This window comes from Lampetra fluviatilis, chromosome 10 (genome assembly GCF_964198595.1).
Source record: "Lampetra fluviatilis chromosome 10, kcLamFluv1.1, whole genome shotgun sequence".
NCBI classification, from domain to species: Eukaryota; Metazoa; Chordata; class Hyperoartia; order Petromyzontiformes; family Petromyzontidae; genus Lampetra; species Lampetra fluviatilis.
In genome coordinates this window covers 6,485,689-6,502,552 of record NC_136284.1, presented here as the reverse complement: position 1 = coordinate 6,502,552, position 16,864 = coordinate 6,485,689, and the positions used below count along the sequence as shown (strand labels likewise).

At 46.6% G+C, this 16,864-nt stretch overlaps 1 protein-coding gene across 1 annotated transcript; it reads right to left on the bottom strand.

Moving 5' to 3' along the window:
• Positions 1 to 11,372: 11,372 nt before the first annotated feature.
• On the bottom strand, positions 11,373 to 15,591 carry LOC144934315 (neurexin-4-like). Its single transcript, XM_078859996.1, has 3 exons — positions 15,509 to 15,591; positions 13,571 to 13,759; positions 11,373 to 11,401 (listed from the first exon to the last, which is right to left on the bottom strand). Exons 1-3 carry the CDS (start codon positions 15,564 to 15,566, stop codon positions 11,382 to 11,384), a joined length of 267 nt encoding a protein of 88 aa, XP_078716122.1. The 5' UTR covers positions 15,567 to 15,591; the 3' UTR covers positions 11,373 to 11,381.
• Positions 15,592 to 16,864: the final 1,273 nt, after the last annotated feature.

Genomic DNA, 16,864 nt, shown 5'->3' with positions numbered 1-16,864 from the left:
CGTTAATGAAAACACACGCGCACGCACATGACGTGAGTGTTTTAGTTACTTCAACATCGAAGAGAGGTCATTGAACCCTGCACGTTGAACGGGTAAAATGTGTCCTTAATTATAGATTTGAAGCTTTCGTGACTGCAAGGATTCATACTCTTAGTTATTTCGGTAAAGTCACGTAAGTAAAAAATGAAATTAAAATTAATAAAAAATAATTTAAAAATGTGTCCTATGAAGTCATAGCAATGTTATTATTATTATGCAAGTTACGTGATTGTATTTTTTAATTCTGCGTCACGTGGAACGCGCGTACACTGAGATCTTAATCTTACTTTGAAGCAGCTCCGTTAAACCTGCGTTCATTGTTTAGAGCGTCACGTGGGACGTGTTGGACCGAGTTAAGCTTTATGTGAATGCGGAGGAGTACATTGGTAAATGTGGAAAGACGTCGTGTGTGGGTGGATCGCGAGCACTGGAGTTTGGGAAATCTATCTATATATATAAAATCGCAAATCTGTCTGTCTGTCTGTGTGTGTGTCTGTGTGTCGCCGGACCATACGCAGTTTCATTGGACGCCGGTTGCCCCTGGCAACGGGTAGCGACGCATTCGCTGCCGGGTGGACGCCATTTTTAATTCCCGTAAAAAATATGCGCACGCATTAACACGCGACTGTGAGGTAAATGCATCAAAGTTTCACGTCCTCTTCACTCCCCCCCACCACAATGTGTGTAATTACTATTATAGGGTCGGTAGATAATACAATTATAGCGATTACACAGTATTATTGTAGCGCGGGGGGGGGGGGTAACGGCCCCTGTACCCACCCTCAGCCGGTTGGGCAATCTAGGCGAGGCCGGAGGCTCTGCACGGTACTAGGCCTCTACACCCCACCTGTGTCAAGCGACGACTTTGTGCTATAAACTCGATATACCCGGCGTTGCCCGGGGTGAAAATACATTTAAAATCTCATGAAAACTTTAAAACATTACATACCAATGAAAATACAACTGTGTAATTACTTTTACACCCGACGCGCCAAGAATCGATTCTCTGAATCGCGCAAAGGAATCGAAGGTTGTAGTTCCTTTAGATTCGGACGATTCCCATTTACTATAAGTTGGTTAAAGTCGATATAAACTGCTACGAACGGGAAATATTCGGCGTTGACCAGGGCAAAACTGTAATTAAAAACTCTCTATCATTCAAAATGTAACCCCCCAACATGCCAGGAATCGATTCTTTGAATTGCACAAAGGACTAATCGAAGGTTGTAAATTACTTTAGGATCGCGCTTCCTGTTTAATATAAGTTTGTTATAGAGTTGATATAAACTGCTACGAATGGGAAATATCCGGCGTTGACTGGGGCAAAAATATAATGGTGAGGGCGGTTGTGAGTGGCGATTGTGAGTGGTGATTAGTGAGTGGTGAGGGGACGTTGAGTGTTGAGGGTGAGTGGTGAGGGTGAGTGGTGAGGGTGAGTGTTGAGGGTGAGTGGTGAGTGGTGATTGGTGAGGGTGTGATTGGTGAGGATGAGTGGTGAGGGAGAGTGGTGAGGGAGAGTGGTGAGGTAGAGTGGTGAGGGTGAATGGTGACGGTGAGTGGTGAGCGGTGAGGGTGAGTGTTGAGGGTGAGTGGTGAGTGGTGATTGGTGAGGGTGTGATTGGTGAGGATGAGTGGTGAGGGAGAGTGGTGAGGGAGAGTGGTGAGGGTGTGATTGGTGAGGATGAGTGGTGAGGGAGAGTGGTGAGGGTGAGTGGTGAGTGTGAGTGTTGAGGGTGAGTGGTGAGTGGTGATTGGTGAGGGTGTGATTGGTGAGGATGAGTGGTGAGGGAGAGTGGTGAGGGAGAGTGGTGAGGGTGAATGGTGAGGGTGAGTGGTGAGGGTGTGTATATATGTAAGGTTATTAAGAAATATATTTTTCACCCGGGCAACGCCGGGTACTTATGCTAGTGTTAATATACATGTTAGTGATTGATAAGAGTGGCATTGCATGATCATTGATGTCAACATTTTCGAATTTGTTTAGCATGCAGTAGGCTTTCCCGACCAATATTATGCACAATAGAGTTTTTTTGGGATAGATCGCATAAATATAAATGTGCCGTTAAACCCGCCACCACCCGACACAGCCAATTAGTAGATAAAACATGCAAACTTGCTACTAGTACAGCACTCCGGTGTGTTGGAGAGTAAACCCACAACATTTACAATTCGAGTCCGACGTTTCGCCAGCAATTTACAACAAGCATCATCAGGCGACAGCCAACTCTTTAACGACGCATTCACATTTACGCGATCCAACCCAAAAACCTCTGTTATGGATTTTCGAATTTGTATTTCACCTCAAGTGACACCTTAAACGACATCATCTCATCGCCGACGCCATTAAAAAGCCGGCAGATTAAATACATCCACATGAGCTCACTCCCTGGCTCTGACTTACCTGGCTTGTTTGTGTGCCGAGGATTGGGATTACATTTGCAAGTAAATATTTGGTCACCAGCTTTACATTTCAGCCGCCTATTTATAGGCAAAGCGGACACTTATCATAATATAAAGAATAGGTTTTACCCTTTCTGGCAATGTGTTAAGATGTTAACACACCCAACTGAAACCTTTTGCAAGGACTCATGTCTGCATTAACCACATAAACTTGTGGTGAACATGCAAACAAACATGCTCTGATATTATATGCATTGTCTTTGAAACTGATTGGTCCCATGATGTAGCTGCTCACACCGAGCTCTCAATGCCTGACAGTGGCATTGTCTTTGTGCTGTTCGCCTTGTGGCGTCCTCTTGTGGCGTCCTCTGGTCTAACTAACACTGTTTGAGACGAGGCTCTAAAGAAAGCTGTCTCTGGTGTGGACCAATCCGTTTCAACGACAATGCATATAATATGTTTTTTTGCATGTTCACCACAAGTACATGTGGTTAATGCAGACATGATTCCTTGCAAAAGGTATCAGTTTGGTGTTTTAAAATCTTAACACAACTGTGTTATTGCCGGAAAGGGTAAAACCTATTTTTATGAGTTGTGCATATTCAGTTGCACAATTATTTTCTGTAAACACGAGCCATTTTTGTGAAAGATACTTTTCTAAAAATAGAATAATAACCACCTTCCGCTGCATTACCTCGACTTTCCACTCCCCTTCTGTGCATTGAAACATATGAATTCAGTACAGTGTATATCCATTTCCCGATATTATATTCCAATGGTACACAACCATGCTTTAATTGATTTTGTTTTAAATACACGTATTAAAGGTTTACTCTGGAAAACAAGTAACAACACATATACTCATTGAGCACATATTATTTATATTCTTGGTTCTTTCGGTAAAGTCACGTAGAAGGGAAATAATAAAATAATATAAATATAAAACAATACAAATTCTCACGACGTTTCGACTGCAACACAAGCAATCATCATCAGGTGTGAAATCCACAAATTTTCTTGCTGTGGATTTCACACCTAATGATGATTACTTGTGTTGCAGCCGAAACGTCATGATAATTTTTTGTTGTTTTATATTTATATTTTATTATTTCCCTTCTACGTGACTTTAACGAAAGAACCAAGAATATGAATCCCTGCAGTCACGAAAGCTTTAAATCACATATTATGTATTGTTCTTCTCATGCACCTCCCATTACCATGGTTGGCTACGTACGGTGCGAAAGAAGTTCAACATACATACGTACAATGCCCAGTCGCTAGCGTACAGCACTCTAAACTTAGCGTGCTGAGTTTGACTCCTGACCCCCACTCCACCACCCACCGCCCTTCACCAACCCACGCTGCCCAGCGTGATTAAGGACTGTGTGGTCAAACAACTCTCAGGGCTGATGTAGCCTGGGGAGGGCTCCATCCATCAGTGGATTGAAAAAAAATGGCTGTAAAAATGTATTTATAACTTGTGCATGATGTGTGTAGTACACACATTTTTCACTTCCTACGTCTGCAAAGATCAATACGATACACGTCACGATATTCTTAGGTTTTTTCGGTAAAGTCACGTAGGTAAAACATCAAAATTAATAAAAAATAAAATAAAAAATAAAAAAATAAAAATCACGACGTTTCGGAGGCAACACAAGTCTCCGTCATCAGGTGGGACCGTCACAGCCAGATTAGCTGCATCAAGTGAGGCAATGATTCAAGATGTAATCCCTTAAAAGCAAGTTGAGGGGGGAGGAGAGGGGGGGGGAGCTCATCAGAATGTGGTAGCCAATGAATGGGACGTATCGGGAGGGAGGGGGGCGGGGCTCAAAGACGGCACGGAGTGCCACGTACAACGCATCGGTAGGGGGAGGGTGGCGGGGCCTAAAGGATGGACGACGGCGTGGACGCGGTTGTGCGCAAGCAACTACTGCTGCACACGCCAACGCATTGGACAGAGAGGGGGAGGGGAGGCCTGATACACATGATAGAAAAGAACGAAAATGCCCATGTTTATACCAATACTGGCTGAACAATGAAGAGAGTACTGTTAAACACTGGGGATGTTAACACTCGGTAAAGTAAAGTAAAATAGTGCCTGCCAGATAAGATGGTCCAAAAAAGTGTAATTAAGTCGTTTTTGCGTGGTTGATAACATCTTTCCAATGATTACTAAGTTTGTACCCATCATCATGGTTGAAATTATGTCTGTGTTTGTATATTTGTATGGCTTCGTGTACAAACCTTTGATGGTAGCCAGGAGGTTTGCAGAGAACCTTGGTCACGACATTATAAGCACACTTTGCCAATGACCCAAGTTGACCGGGTCCCCCTAGTCCCCTCCCATGCACAAACGGCTTTTGGCGAACCATTGAACAAAGGTGGTCATTGCTTTGCGCGCCTTCAGATGGGCTTCTACGCAGTGCAGGATTATCCTAGTAGCACAAGTAGCTACATATGCTACGGTCCCCGCACTTTCAAGGGCCCCGCGCTAAATGCTTTCAAGCTATCAATTCCGGTTCAGTGATTCTGCACTTGCTCTATTTCGATAGTACTATACTGCCTTCAACTTTTATGAACGACTGGGTGTTTAATATTAGCGATTTGTCGTATTATCTGGCTGTATAGCAAATGAAAAAATACAATAACTTTACAATGCAAGTAAAAAATGTGTGTTTTTATATGTATGTGTGCGTTTTTAGGGCCCCTTTATAACACATGCTACAGGCCCCACACTAGCTTAATCCGGCACTGCTTCTACGGCCGTCTGGAATGCTCTTCCTTCCATAATTAGGAAGCTCCTGGAGCTATGCACGTTTTAAATCTAAATTGAAATCTAATTTCTTTTGAACTTCTTTTGTATTATTTTGTTGTCCTTCCCCTGCACCTCCGATTAGCACGGTTGGCTACGTACGGTGTGAAAGAAGTTCTACATAAATACATGAGGATGAGCTTGTGACCTGCATCTCACAGTGAGCACCCAGTGCCGTCCCCAATTAACCACCAAAATGATATCGATCATTAAGAAAACGTCAACGTTAGTTTTTTGTTCCAGTTACAGAGTGGAGACGGTTAGTGTACGTTCAGAAATCTAACGATCACTGACAGTATGTATATCGGGCTTGGCTTGCCAATTGGACTTGTATATATAGATGAAGCCAATCATCAATCACCGAGAATGCACCTGATATCCCAAGATCTCGGTGTTGAGGCTGGACGGTGCAAACCCCATCGGTAACAAGGCGCATCGGCTGCGGGGATGAGCGGCGGGCAGCAGAGGGCAGTGCAGTAAACTCAAAAATGTGTCCATAATACAAGTTTTTTGTTGGGTTAGATCGTGTAAATATAAATGTGTCGTTAACCCCGCCAGAGCCAATCAGTAAGGTTTGTCACGTAAACATTAACAACCTGTAAATGTTGTGGATTTACTCTCCAACACACTGGTGTGCCGTACTAGTTAACGAATTGGCATGTTCTCTTTACGTGACAACCCTTACTAATTGGCTGTGTCGGGTGGTGGCGGGTTAAACGACACATATTTACGCGATATAACCTAAAGTATACCTGTATTATGGATGGTATTGGTAGCGCAAGCCCACGTGTTAAACCGACTAACCTTTATTTTGCACTGTGCCTCTACGTTCTTTGCTCCCCACCTTCACCAACCCTCACTGACCAGCGTGGTGAAGTATGGTCAGATAACCCCCACAACTAACATGGGGCATGATGGGGGGGGGGGCATTCAGCAGCGGATTGACAAAGATCGACACGTACGCTTGTAATTGCAACGAATATCGGCACCTTCACAATGAGTCCATTATTCACTTTTGCCGTCGAAAGAACCGAGCGTGTGGAATCTGTGTACAAACACACCATTTTAATACCCGACTTCCTGACCTTTGAAGCGAATTTTCTAAATCTTTGTTGCCATTTCCTGCGGTTGCCATCGGGGGGAAGGGGGTGGGGGATGGTTTATGACCCCGACAGCGTTTACTCTCAGCGTGTTTATACGAGTAACAAGAAGCCACGTGAAGTTGCGTTGAGACGAAGCGAAGCGCAGAGCCGGTCTCCTGCCACCACGTCGCCCGTGGCACGCTCCGGCGAGCTTCCCTTGCAGCCCCGAAGAGCCAGACGCGGGGGGGGGGGGAGACAGACGGCGCCTCGTGGAGGTCCATGTGTACGCTGAACTTCTTTCGCACCGTACGTAGCCAACCATGCCCATCGGAGGTGCGCAACAATCGCCGCGTGCGCGGCAGACGAGGCACGGGAACTGAACGACTGAACAAGCGGCTCTACCGCCATCTCTCTCTTTCTCTCTTTAGCACCGGCATTGACAAACACATTCCTGCGGAGGGAGCTGGTAGGAACGTTGGGTTGCTCGATCAATGGCCAGGGTCAACGGCGGCGTGGTGTATTCCGCAAATATGCCCGACTGTGAGGGCGGGCACAAGCCGGCGTGAGTAGGTTAAACGTTGAGTTTTAAAAGGGCACCACGGGGTGACCAGCCCCTCCCCACCCTCCCCTCCCCACCCAGCCCCACCCTCCCCTCCCACCCAGCCCCACCATCCCCACCCAGCCCCTCCCCACCCTCCCCTCCCCACCCAGCCCCTCCCTGCACGACGGACGGACGGACACAATAATCCCCTGTGGGCTGGTTGGGACCAGGTGGTTCCTCCCAGTATAATTATTATTACGTGTCTTTTGCCTGCGCAGAAGACAATATTGTCGAGGGCTGTGCCTAATAGTGTTCAAATAAGACACGGGACATGCTGCTGCTCTTCGTGTCCGCGCACCTGGATAATGAAAAAGTATGCCCATTTGCGAATGTGTCGAAGTGCAATCCGTTCATCGCTCGAGCGTGCACTGGCCACTCATTTCGCATCTTACACGGGGGTTGGCACGAGCGCGAGGCATCGAGCTGCCCCCGATGCCCTCGGGTGGAATTGCCAAGACTCAACACGCGCCTTTGGCCATTCTGCCAGTTGCTTTTGAAATGAGTAAGAAGTAAGACAGAGGAAGAGCACAAGGTGACCCGGGACATTGATTGCATCTGGAGAACGAGCCACTTTATCCTGTTTCAAAATGGGAAACCGCCTTGGCTAAAGATCGCACAGCTGACGACATTGTGCAAAAATACTTTGAGCTCTTGGAAGTTTCACTTTGGGTAGATGTCAAAGTGTCGCGCCACGAGCTGACGGGATGCTGATATTGCTTCCTCTTAGTGCCTTTCACGCGACGGTCAATGGTATAGTGTATAGCAGATTGTATAATAATAAATCGTAAAAAAGTGTAATGTTTAATATAATGTATAAGGTAATATATAGTATCGTAATTGTATAGTGAATATACAGCAGTGTGGTATACAGTAGGGTGTGTAGAATAATGCATAGTGTAATATAACAATGTATAGTCTAAGGTTGTAGTGTGGTGTATAGTAACGCAGTGCATAATTTAATGTTGGGTTTGTCTATGGCAGTGTATAGTACGGGGTATATCCGTGTGATATAAGAAAAAAGTTTAGCTGGAGGCATATTATATTTTTTGCGACATGGAAGTGTAATGTATGACTTACTGTTAGTAGCTCAGCTTGTTGGAGAGTATACGTAGTATATTGATGATTTTGATGTGGTTAAAATTTTAGTTTTTTACGTGGTGGTTTGGCTGCTGCAGCTCCTTACTATTAAAATTCCCCTCCCTGTATTACTGCTAATCCTACTTCCTCCCTTTATGACTGCTAATCCTACATAATACACGAGAATAATATTACTTTGAGACCCCCCCCCCCACCATCTACACATTCCACAAGTAGTGACTAATCCCATATCTGTATTTTCCATAAACATGCTAAATTCCTCTGTTGGTATGTAAATGTATTTGTCAAGGCGCTCTCCTCCTCTAACCCAGCTTAAATATACGCTGCCAAGCCTGGTGGTGTTCATTCGGACGCTGCCTTTCCGACAGACCTGTTCTTCACCTGAGGACGGCTGCTTGCGTTGTCGTCGAAACGTCGTGAGAATTTTATTTTATTTATTTTTATTTTTATTATTTTATTATTTCCCTTCTACGTGACTTTACCGAAAGAACCAAGAAGATGAATCTCTGCAGTCACGAAAGCTTTAAATCGAAATTTAAAGAGCTCCTGTTCAGAAGCGACCCGCTATCACAAATGATCGCTCCACGAAGTGGCTTATCTCGTGGAAATGTATTGCAGCCAAATACCCCAAACGCATGTTTTTAAATGTCGAGGGAAAACAACCGGAGGACCCGGAGAAAAATCCACGCGACCACAGATTTTTAATCCTTCGAATAGAAAAAGGAAGCCGTTTCGTCTTTTTTTTATATAACATACCGTGTAACAAGGTAGAAATGGTATATTAAAAGTAATGTTATGCATTCATAATTTTATATATCACATCAATAATATACTTAATCTCTTACTGTGTTATGACATCATATGCACACCGTATAGGGAATGAATAATACTGGTAGGATCCTCCTGGTTACACTAGCCCACAGGGGATTATTGTGTCCGTCCGTCCGTCGTTCAGGGAGGGGCTGGGTGGGGAGGGAGGGGCTGGGTGAGGAGGGGAGGGTGGGGAGGGGCTGGGTGGGAGGGTGGGGAGGGGCTGGGTGGGGGTGGGAGGGGTGGGGCTGGGTGGGAAGGGGCTGGTCACCCCGTGGTGCCCTTATAAAACTCAACGTTTAACCTACTCACGCCGGCTTGTGCCCGTCCTCACAGTCGGGCATATTTGCGGAATACACCACGCCGCCGTTGACCTTGGCCATTGACCGAGCAACCCAACGTTCCTACCAGCTCCCTCCGTAGGAATGTGTTGCAGCACGATTTGGATTCACAGAGCGTCGAAATACAAGTGCGGTGGAGCGGTGGCGCAATGGTTAGCACATTGTAATATGAACCTGGCGACCTGCCTTTGATTCCAGCCAATGGCTACCATCAGTAGTGACATCTTAAGCGTCTATGGGCTCTCCCGAACACGCGTACTGACCAGTGGTGTGGTGAAGTGTGGTCGAACAACCCCCACGACCAACACAGCGTTGGGAGGCGGCCTTCATTCAGCAGTGGATTAGACAAAGGGCTGTGACTAATTACAGTATTTATAAATGCAACGGCATGAAGATGGGGTACCGTATAAGGTGGCACACGCACATCATGAGGGGAAAGGTGGTATTTTATTTGGCATATATATAAATATAGATGGGCAAAGGAGATGAGACACGTCTTGAGTCTGGACTTGAACGGGGCAGAAAACCAACAGTGTGGATGGATAATGAGATTGGGTTGTGGCTTTTTTTTTAATCATCGTAAAGCAGGCGCTCATCGTATGCATGTCAGATAATCTCATCAGATGTATGAGCAGAGCAGATGGAGCAGATGCACTACTCTGGGTGTGATTTTACACGTTGAACACTAACGCAGGCTCCACTGCACACGATCGGTGGGAATGCTGCAATCTACATTCCTCCGCAGAATCAAAATTGCTCTTCATTCACGTTACGCAAGAGCGTAATGAGAAAATTGCAGGGAAAACAGACGTGCTTTGACGCAGGAAGCCGCTGGTTAGGCGCCCGCAGTCGTGAGAATTCAGGAATTCCAAAGGCGTTCGCGCAACCATTGGTCAAGCAAGTCGCTCTCGTCACGCTCAGGGATGGATTGACCTTGAGGGGGGGGGGGGGCCTAGGCAGTTGTAGTTTTTGGGGCCCCCTCTTTGTACATTCAGTTTATTCCCTCTGCTGTTTCACCACCACTACCACCACCACTGCCGCCCATGGTTGATGCCAATCACTCCGTTGTTATTCAACTTGGTTATTTCCGGAGCGTTTTTTTTTTCAAATGTGATGTACGATTTGAAAAAGCTAAATCTAAGGACAAAAATTACGATCAAAGCTATTTTTTTTTTCGCACGTAACCGGTAGTAGTACACGCGGTGACACTACGGCTTTAATTAAGAAATTACACTGTAGGGATTATATCATAGTGCTACATTATTGCGTGTCAACTGTTATAAAGCAATGCATTTATATGTTTTCGGGAAGGGGGGGGGGGGGGGTCATTCACAATCTGAGGCCTCATGTTGCACCCCCTAAAGCCGCTGCGTGAATCCGGCTCCGCCGCTCACGATCGTCCGAATACCAGCGCCGACTCGGCTATTCCTTTCGTAGCATGGACGAGTTGCGAACACAATATCTTTATTATAATCTGTTTATTGGTCGCAGTTACACAACAACAAAAAACACTAAGTAAGGTGGTGCATAAAAAACTCTCTGAATAAAACTGCACAAGACAAATAAATATCGGCTCACGTCTTTTTTTTGTTGGAGGGGGGTACAAGCTTAAAAAAATAAATGACGACAATGTTAGGAAATCAACAAAACAGCTGATCATTTTCTTGCGTGAATTCGATGCAGGGTTTGTGAATTTTCCCCTTTCAGCATATTTGTGTCATGATTTATTACGTGCATTTGAATGACGGTTTCCCAATATGTTATTTGCATTGCACTCGGTGCAGTTAAAGTGGAGCTGGAGACACGCGTGTGTTGTGTGTGTCCGTGTGTTGTGTGTGTCCGTGTGTTCCACCTGCATGGGGAATGGGGTCATATTGGTCCATGCCACGCAATCCTGACTATCCAAGTTTAACTCCTTGTTATGTACAACACCGGCAACAACTGCTATGCATGGAACGATTCAACTGTCTGTATACATTTTATAAATTGTCATGACTCTAGGTTGACTCAGCCCAAAATTGTAACTGCGTGCAGCGAGGTCCGGCAGCAGCACTTGGAGAAACAAAGGCAGCCAGGCGTGGTGCTGGCCCCTTGTGCTCGCTAACAGTCCTTGCACTGACAGTCTATTGTATTCAGAATGCGTGCGTGACACCACGTCACTTGTCAACATCCACTTGTGCAGACAGCTGGCGAGTCTACAGGCCCCCGTCAGGATCTGGAAAAATAACACAAAATGGGAAAAATAAAAAAACTGAATGCGCAAACGGAATTACTCTTTCCAACGTCTTCTTCGATATCACCCATTACATACGTAGACCATTGCTAGCTTCACCAGAACACATTTCAGGTCGTCCAAATGAACAAGGGCGCCACGGTGGTGAGATGTTAACTACACCTCGCCCAGTATACAGGTCGTGAATTCGATCCCGACAATGACGCCTGTATATTTGGAGTTTGCAGGTCATTTTTCTCGGGGTCCTCTGGTCAGAGTATTTGGCTGCTATACACTTCCACTTGATAAGCCACTTCATTGAGCTATCATTTGTGGTAGCCAGATCGCTTCTGAAAAACGGGCTACGGTATATATCTCAGTGGGCCTTACCTGTTAAAATAAAATAAAAATGTTAAATAGTTAACAGCATTGCAGTGCCAAATAAAACCACTAACAGTGCCCTCTGGGGAGGGCACGCTCAGAGGCAGTGCAACACAAAACCACGACAAGCCTTCACAACAACCAACTCACGCTTGCGTCCCACGCCAAGAGAAAGAGCACACCCCAGACCAATGCTTCCAACTTGAGTTGTTCACACAATTCGTTTCCTGAGCATACACCCCCCCCCCCCCCAAAGGCACAAACACGTCAAGCGGCACTATCGAGGTTGCTAATGGGTAAGGTGTAAACAAAGCAAAGTTGTTGTTAAAACTTGATTTGAAGCTTTCGTGACTGCAGGAATTACTCTTTGGTTCTTTCGCTAAAGTCACGTAGAAAGAGAAAATAAATTAAATAATAGAGTACGACGTTTCGATTTCAACACAAGCAACCGTCATCAGGTAGAACCAGATTTGAGAGAGAGACAAACACAGACACGTTAACTGTGTGTGAGCCATTACATTACATTTCTAAAATATTTGCTACATTTAATTTTCTCAAACTATTTCTCTCTCTAAAATGTACCAGGCTCTCATAGGGCCAATCGATCTTCTTGCCCTCGGTCGCTTCGGGGTGGAATCATTGACATGCTAATTTATCTGCTCCAGCAGCTGCCCCAGCAGACCCACCTCCCTCTCTCTGCACCAACCAACCTCTATCTCTATTTAAGGCCTCGACACAGAGGCATTGGGTCTCTGTGTGTCTATGTTGTGCGTCTCTCTCTGTGTGTCTGTGTTGTCTCTCTCTGCCTGTGTGTCTGTCTGTGTGTCTTGTTATAGGAGCTTGGGAAATGAGACGATGGGAGTCAATCATAGAGTGGCGCAGCGCGAGGGACGAAGCTAATCCTACATAATGCACGGGCATAATATGACTGAGACCCCCCCCCACCTCCTACGGATTCCACAAGTAGTGACTAATCCCATATCTGCATTTACCATAAATATGCTAAATTCACCTGTTGATATGCAAATTCCTTTGTCAAGGCGCCCTTCCCCCTCTAACCCAGCTTAAATATACGCTGCCAAGCTTGGTGGTGTCCATTCAGGCGCTGTCTTTCCGACAGCCGTGTTCTTCACCTGAGGACGGCTGCTTGCGTTGTGGCCGAAACGTCGTGAGAATTGTATTTTATTATGTTTTATTCTTATTATTTTATTATTTCCCTTCTACGTGACTTTACCGAAAGAACCAAGAAGATGAATCCCTGCAGTCACGAAAGCTTTAAATCGAAATTTAGATGACAACAATAACACATCCAGACAGGTCTTGTAGATACAACGTCTAGGTGGTTTAATTCGCAGCAGTTGTGCGTTGTGTTAATGAGAACAATACGTAAAAATGTGCTGCCAATCGCGGAATTATAGCGCCGTGGTGTGACATCACCGTGACATTACTCCTAATACACTTTATCAAAACGTCAATGCAGTGACGTCGTCGGAGTGATAGCCTCTGGTGGGGATCCGCCGTCCGACTGCGTTCAATCCAGTCATAGCTGCTGGGTGGAAGAGAATTTGGGGGAGATTAAAGAAACTTGCCCCCATCACATCAACCTGCCGTATCGCCGGAAGATCAAACTGAACCGACGACCTCGGATTACAAGTCCAGCGTGATAATCAAAGAGTTAACTCCACACGTGTTCCGTTTTACATAAATAGAAAACAAATAGCCATTAAGATGGCATTTGTGTCACGCCGTTCTCCCCAAGGATCGCTGCGGCGGTGCCCGTGAGGTCGTTACCGGCCCTGCCGCGGCACCGCAGCTTCCCAATGGTGTGGTAGGCCATCTCGAGCGGCGCGTCGCGCGTGTCCCCCAGGTGAAGGGCGCGCAGCGGCAGCGCTGCCCGCGACGTCAGCAGGCCCTCGTCCCCACGCCAGATGTGGTCGTTGGCGTCGCAGTTGCACGGCTTGCCGGGGGCATAGCAAGAGTCTGCAGCAGCGGCAGCAGACGTTGGTCAACGTTCACTGTTACTTTTGCATGCATGTATGTCGAACTTCTTTCTCACCGTGCGGAGCCAACAGTGCTCAAGGTTGAGGTTCAAGGGGTTATCAAGTCCTCTTAGTTGAAAACGCAGGTGTTTTTTTCTTTGTATTGTGTTTCATATTAATGCACCGGACTCATCTGAGTCGATTTTATTTGCAGGTAAAATAAGTTCGCTAATGAGGGCATGTCGACGCGTCGGCAGGAACAATAACAATCACGCACGACTGGCGATGTCTCTGGCCCTGTTCCGCACCAGTGCACACTAAAGTGTCTGAGGAGAAACGATGGATTAATTGACAAAACATTGAGCTGAACTGAGATAAGCCGATTGCCTTCAGACCACACAAACCCAGAGGCAACCCCTGATGTATATTGACAAACGAAGACCAAGAACTCCCGTATGTCCTTAACAGGCATCTGGGGCAAGTGCTGTTAGCACCTATGAAGGCCGGCATGGCGCACAAAGGAGTGGATGGCCAGCACCACGCTCTGCCGCCTTTGTATCCCGAGTGGCGATGTTTACACACCACACCAGGTAATTGTTGGAGGCTAAGTCGACCTAGGGGAAGCACAAAACCGGTTCCGATAAACGTCACCGGTGTTGGCCGTGAGCTGGATTTGAACCCGGGTAGCCAGGTTCATAGCAAAGCACGCTAACCTCTAACACCGCTGGTGTCCCTACATGAATCCACCCTTCCCCCCCAGTCAACCCTGGGTACAATGTCAGAAACTTTTAGGAATTTTACTTTGAATAAAACTGTGTTAATGCATACGTGTTTTACTTTTGCACGGTTTTTCTGTTACTCAATGTTTTTGTTCATGTAAGACTACTCATCTGGACACAATATTTAAAGTGTATTTATCTCAGCACCCTGTGGTGTATAGCAGAGTCTCCAACTATTACTCACTCTCTTTGACCTCTCGATTACATTCGTGAGTATGATGGCAACATCTTCAGGAGCTCAATGCCAACATTGAGGTCTGCGAGCCACGAGTGGGCTTCAGGAGAGAGTTTGTGCAGTGTTGCTATTCCTCCATTGAAGGAGCTATAACTACGGTGGTCCATTGTTTGGGTTGCATGGCCAAAGTCGCATTGTGGTTATCTCTCTGTTTAAGTGCTACGAAAGAGGCCTATTGCCCGACACGTCGGCCATTATATTTTTGTTCACCATCAGGCATGCTCAATCCACTGCTGTATGAAGACCTCGCCAAACGGCAAACACCTCTCACGACCCTGCGATGCAAGAATCTATCCAGCAGCTACAAATGAACTGATTTCATTGCTCCATCTCAGAGATGGACATCCCCTTGGACGCGTTCCATTCTATTTGGCTGCCACTCTGTTATTATTCTTGACCATCTTCCAAGTCCACCTTTTTTTCTTTTAGGAAACACAAATCACGGAAGATGCGGATACCGAATGCGCAAGTGGAGAATAAGACTCCTGTGTGTGACTGCATCTACAAACTCCAATACGTGGGCCACATAACTTGACACTGCTCAAAAATATTAAATTGAAGGCCGTGTGTTTTTGCAATTCACCAACTCTCAGACAAAGCAACTGAATGGCTAAATTCCTTAGAGATGATTCCCAAATAGTGGCTCTTCATTGACCATACGAACTCATAATCATCATCATCAGGGCAGTGTTATTGACGCACGCGTCGAGTCTGTTGGTCTGACGCTGCGTCTCACCGGTCATGCCGCACGCACACTTCCCGCTGCCCGGCTCGGCCCCTCCCCAGTGGAACATCCTCCGTCCGTCCCACGACACCCACCATCCCCAGCCGGCCCCCAGGAAGCGGATGTGGCGACAGTGGAGCTGCGACGGAGTGAGAAGGTTTCGCTCATCCTCGGCCGCTCCGCGTATTGCTGGATCGATACGACGACGACGCGCGTGTGTGTGTGTGTGTGCGGTGTACGAGCACCAATGAGAGGGAACGTGCAACCGGGAAGACCAAACTCAAGTTCAAATTGAGGTCAATACTAGGAGAGCCAATTCCACGGCTGTCCAGTCGCATACGGCATATCCGCCGTCAACGATTGACAAGGAAGGCAGCCGTGCGAAGAAAGCTGTGTTGTTTATGGAGCGTAATATGTGACAGTCCGCTGCATGAATGCCGGGAGCAGGAGAGCGTGGAGCACATTGTCTCTGGCTGTGAAGTGGGTCATTGCGTGCTGGGCGGACTCGTTGTCCTGCACGTGCTGGGGGCGGATGCTGTCACATGGCTCCGTGGCTACCTACGTGTGCTGACGTCCACTCGCATATAACACCGACATACATATGCGTTTATTGAATTATATATATTTTTTGTGTATCTTGTGCTCCAACTGTATGAAAGTCACGCGTAAAAGCATTCGCCAAATAAAAATATGGAAAATAGAGGTGCGAACTTTTGATAGCAGATGTCTCGAGTCTGGCGCTGGCACAATAATGACGACAAATTATTGGCGCGGTCACCTTGACGTGCTGCTCGCAGTCGCTGGAGACGGCGACGAGTGCTCGGATCTGGTGGAACTTGGCGTCGTAGCGAACGTCGCGCCGGTAGCAGCCGGCCTCCTCGCACGGGGACACGCGCATGCGCGCCTCACTATCGTGGCCGACCTCTGTGACCCCTGGTGGACGCACAGGCAATGGAGGATCCGAGTTTTGATCAAGAATCCCCGATTTGAGTATTGGGTTTAACTACGTAATGATACAATTAATTACGTGTCGTGAACCCCTCCTCCACCCGACACAGGCGTTTAAATGCACCAATGATTATATTTATTATTACTGAGCGGGTAGAGTCAACGTTTAAACAGCAGGCGACGTGACACCGGCTTAGTGGAGTGGTGGAGCAAAGTGGTGTTGCGCTTCAGACCATGTGACGCTACAGCACACGGGCCGAGTGCTGATAAATAGTTGACGCTGTAAATTTTGAAGCGGAACATGCGTGTGAAGTATTCTGTGAGGTTTCTATGAACCCTGTAAAAAGGGAATCTGATTCAGGAAGGCATGGAAAGAATAACCCCCTCCAGCAAACTGATGCATTGTCACAATTCAGGGTC

Excerpts from the sequence above, each read along its gene's own strand:
- LOC144934315 (XM_078859996.1), bottom strand. The coding sequence starts at position 15,566 with ATGTTCCACTGGGGAGGGGCCGAGCCGGGCAGCGGGAAGTGTGCGTGC. Across the intron at positions 13,760-15,508 it reads GTGTGCGTGCGGCATGACCG|ACTCTTGCTATGCCCCCGGC; the intron begins GTGAGACGCAGC and ends CCGCTGCTGCAG. Across the intron at positions 11,402-13,570 it reads GCGGTGCCGCGGCAGGGCCG|ATCCTGACGGGGGCCTGTAG; the intron begins GTAACGACCTCA and ends TTATTTTTCCAG.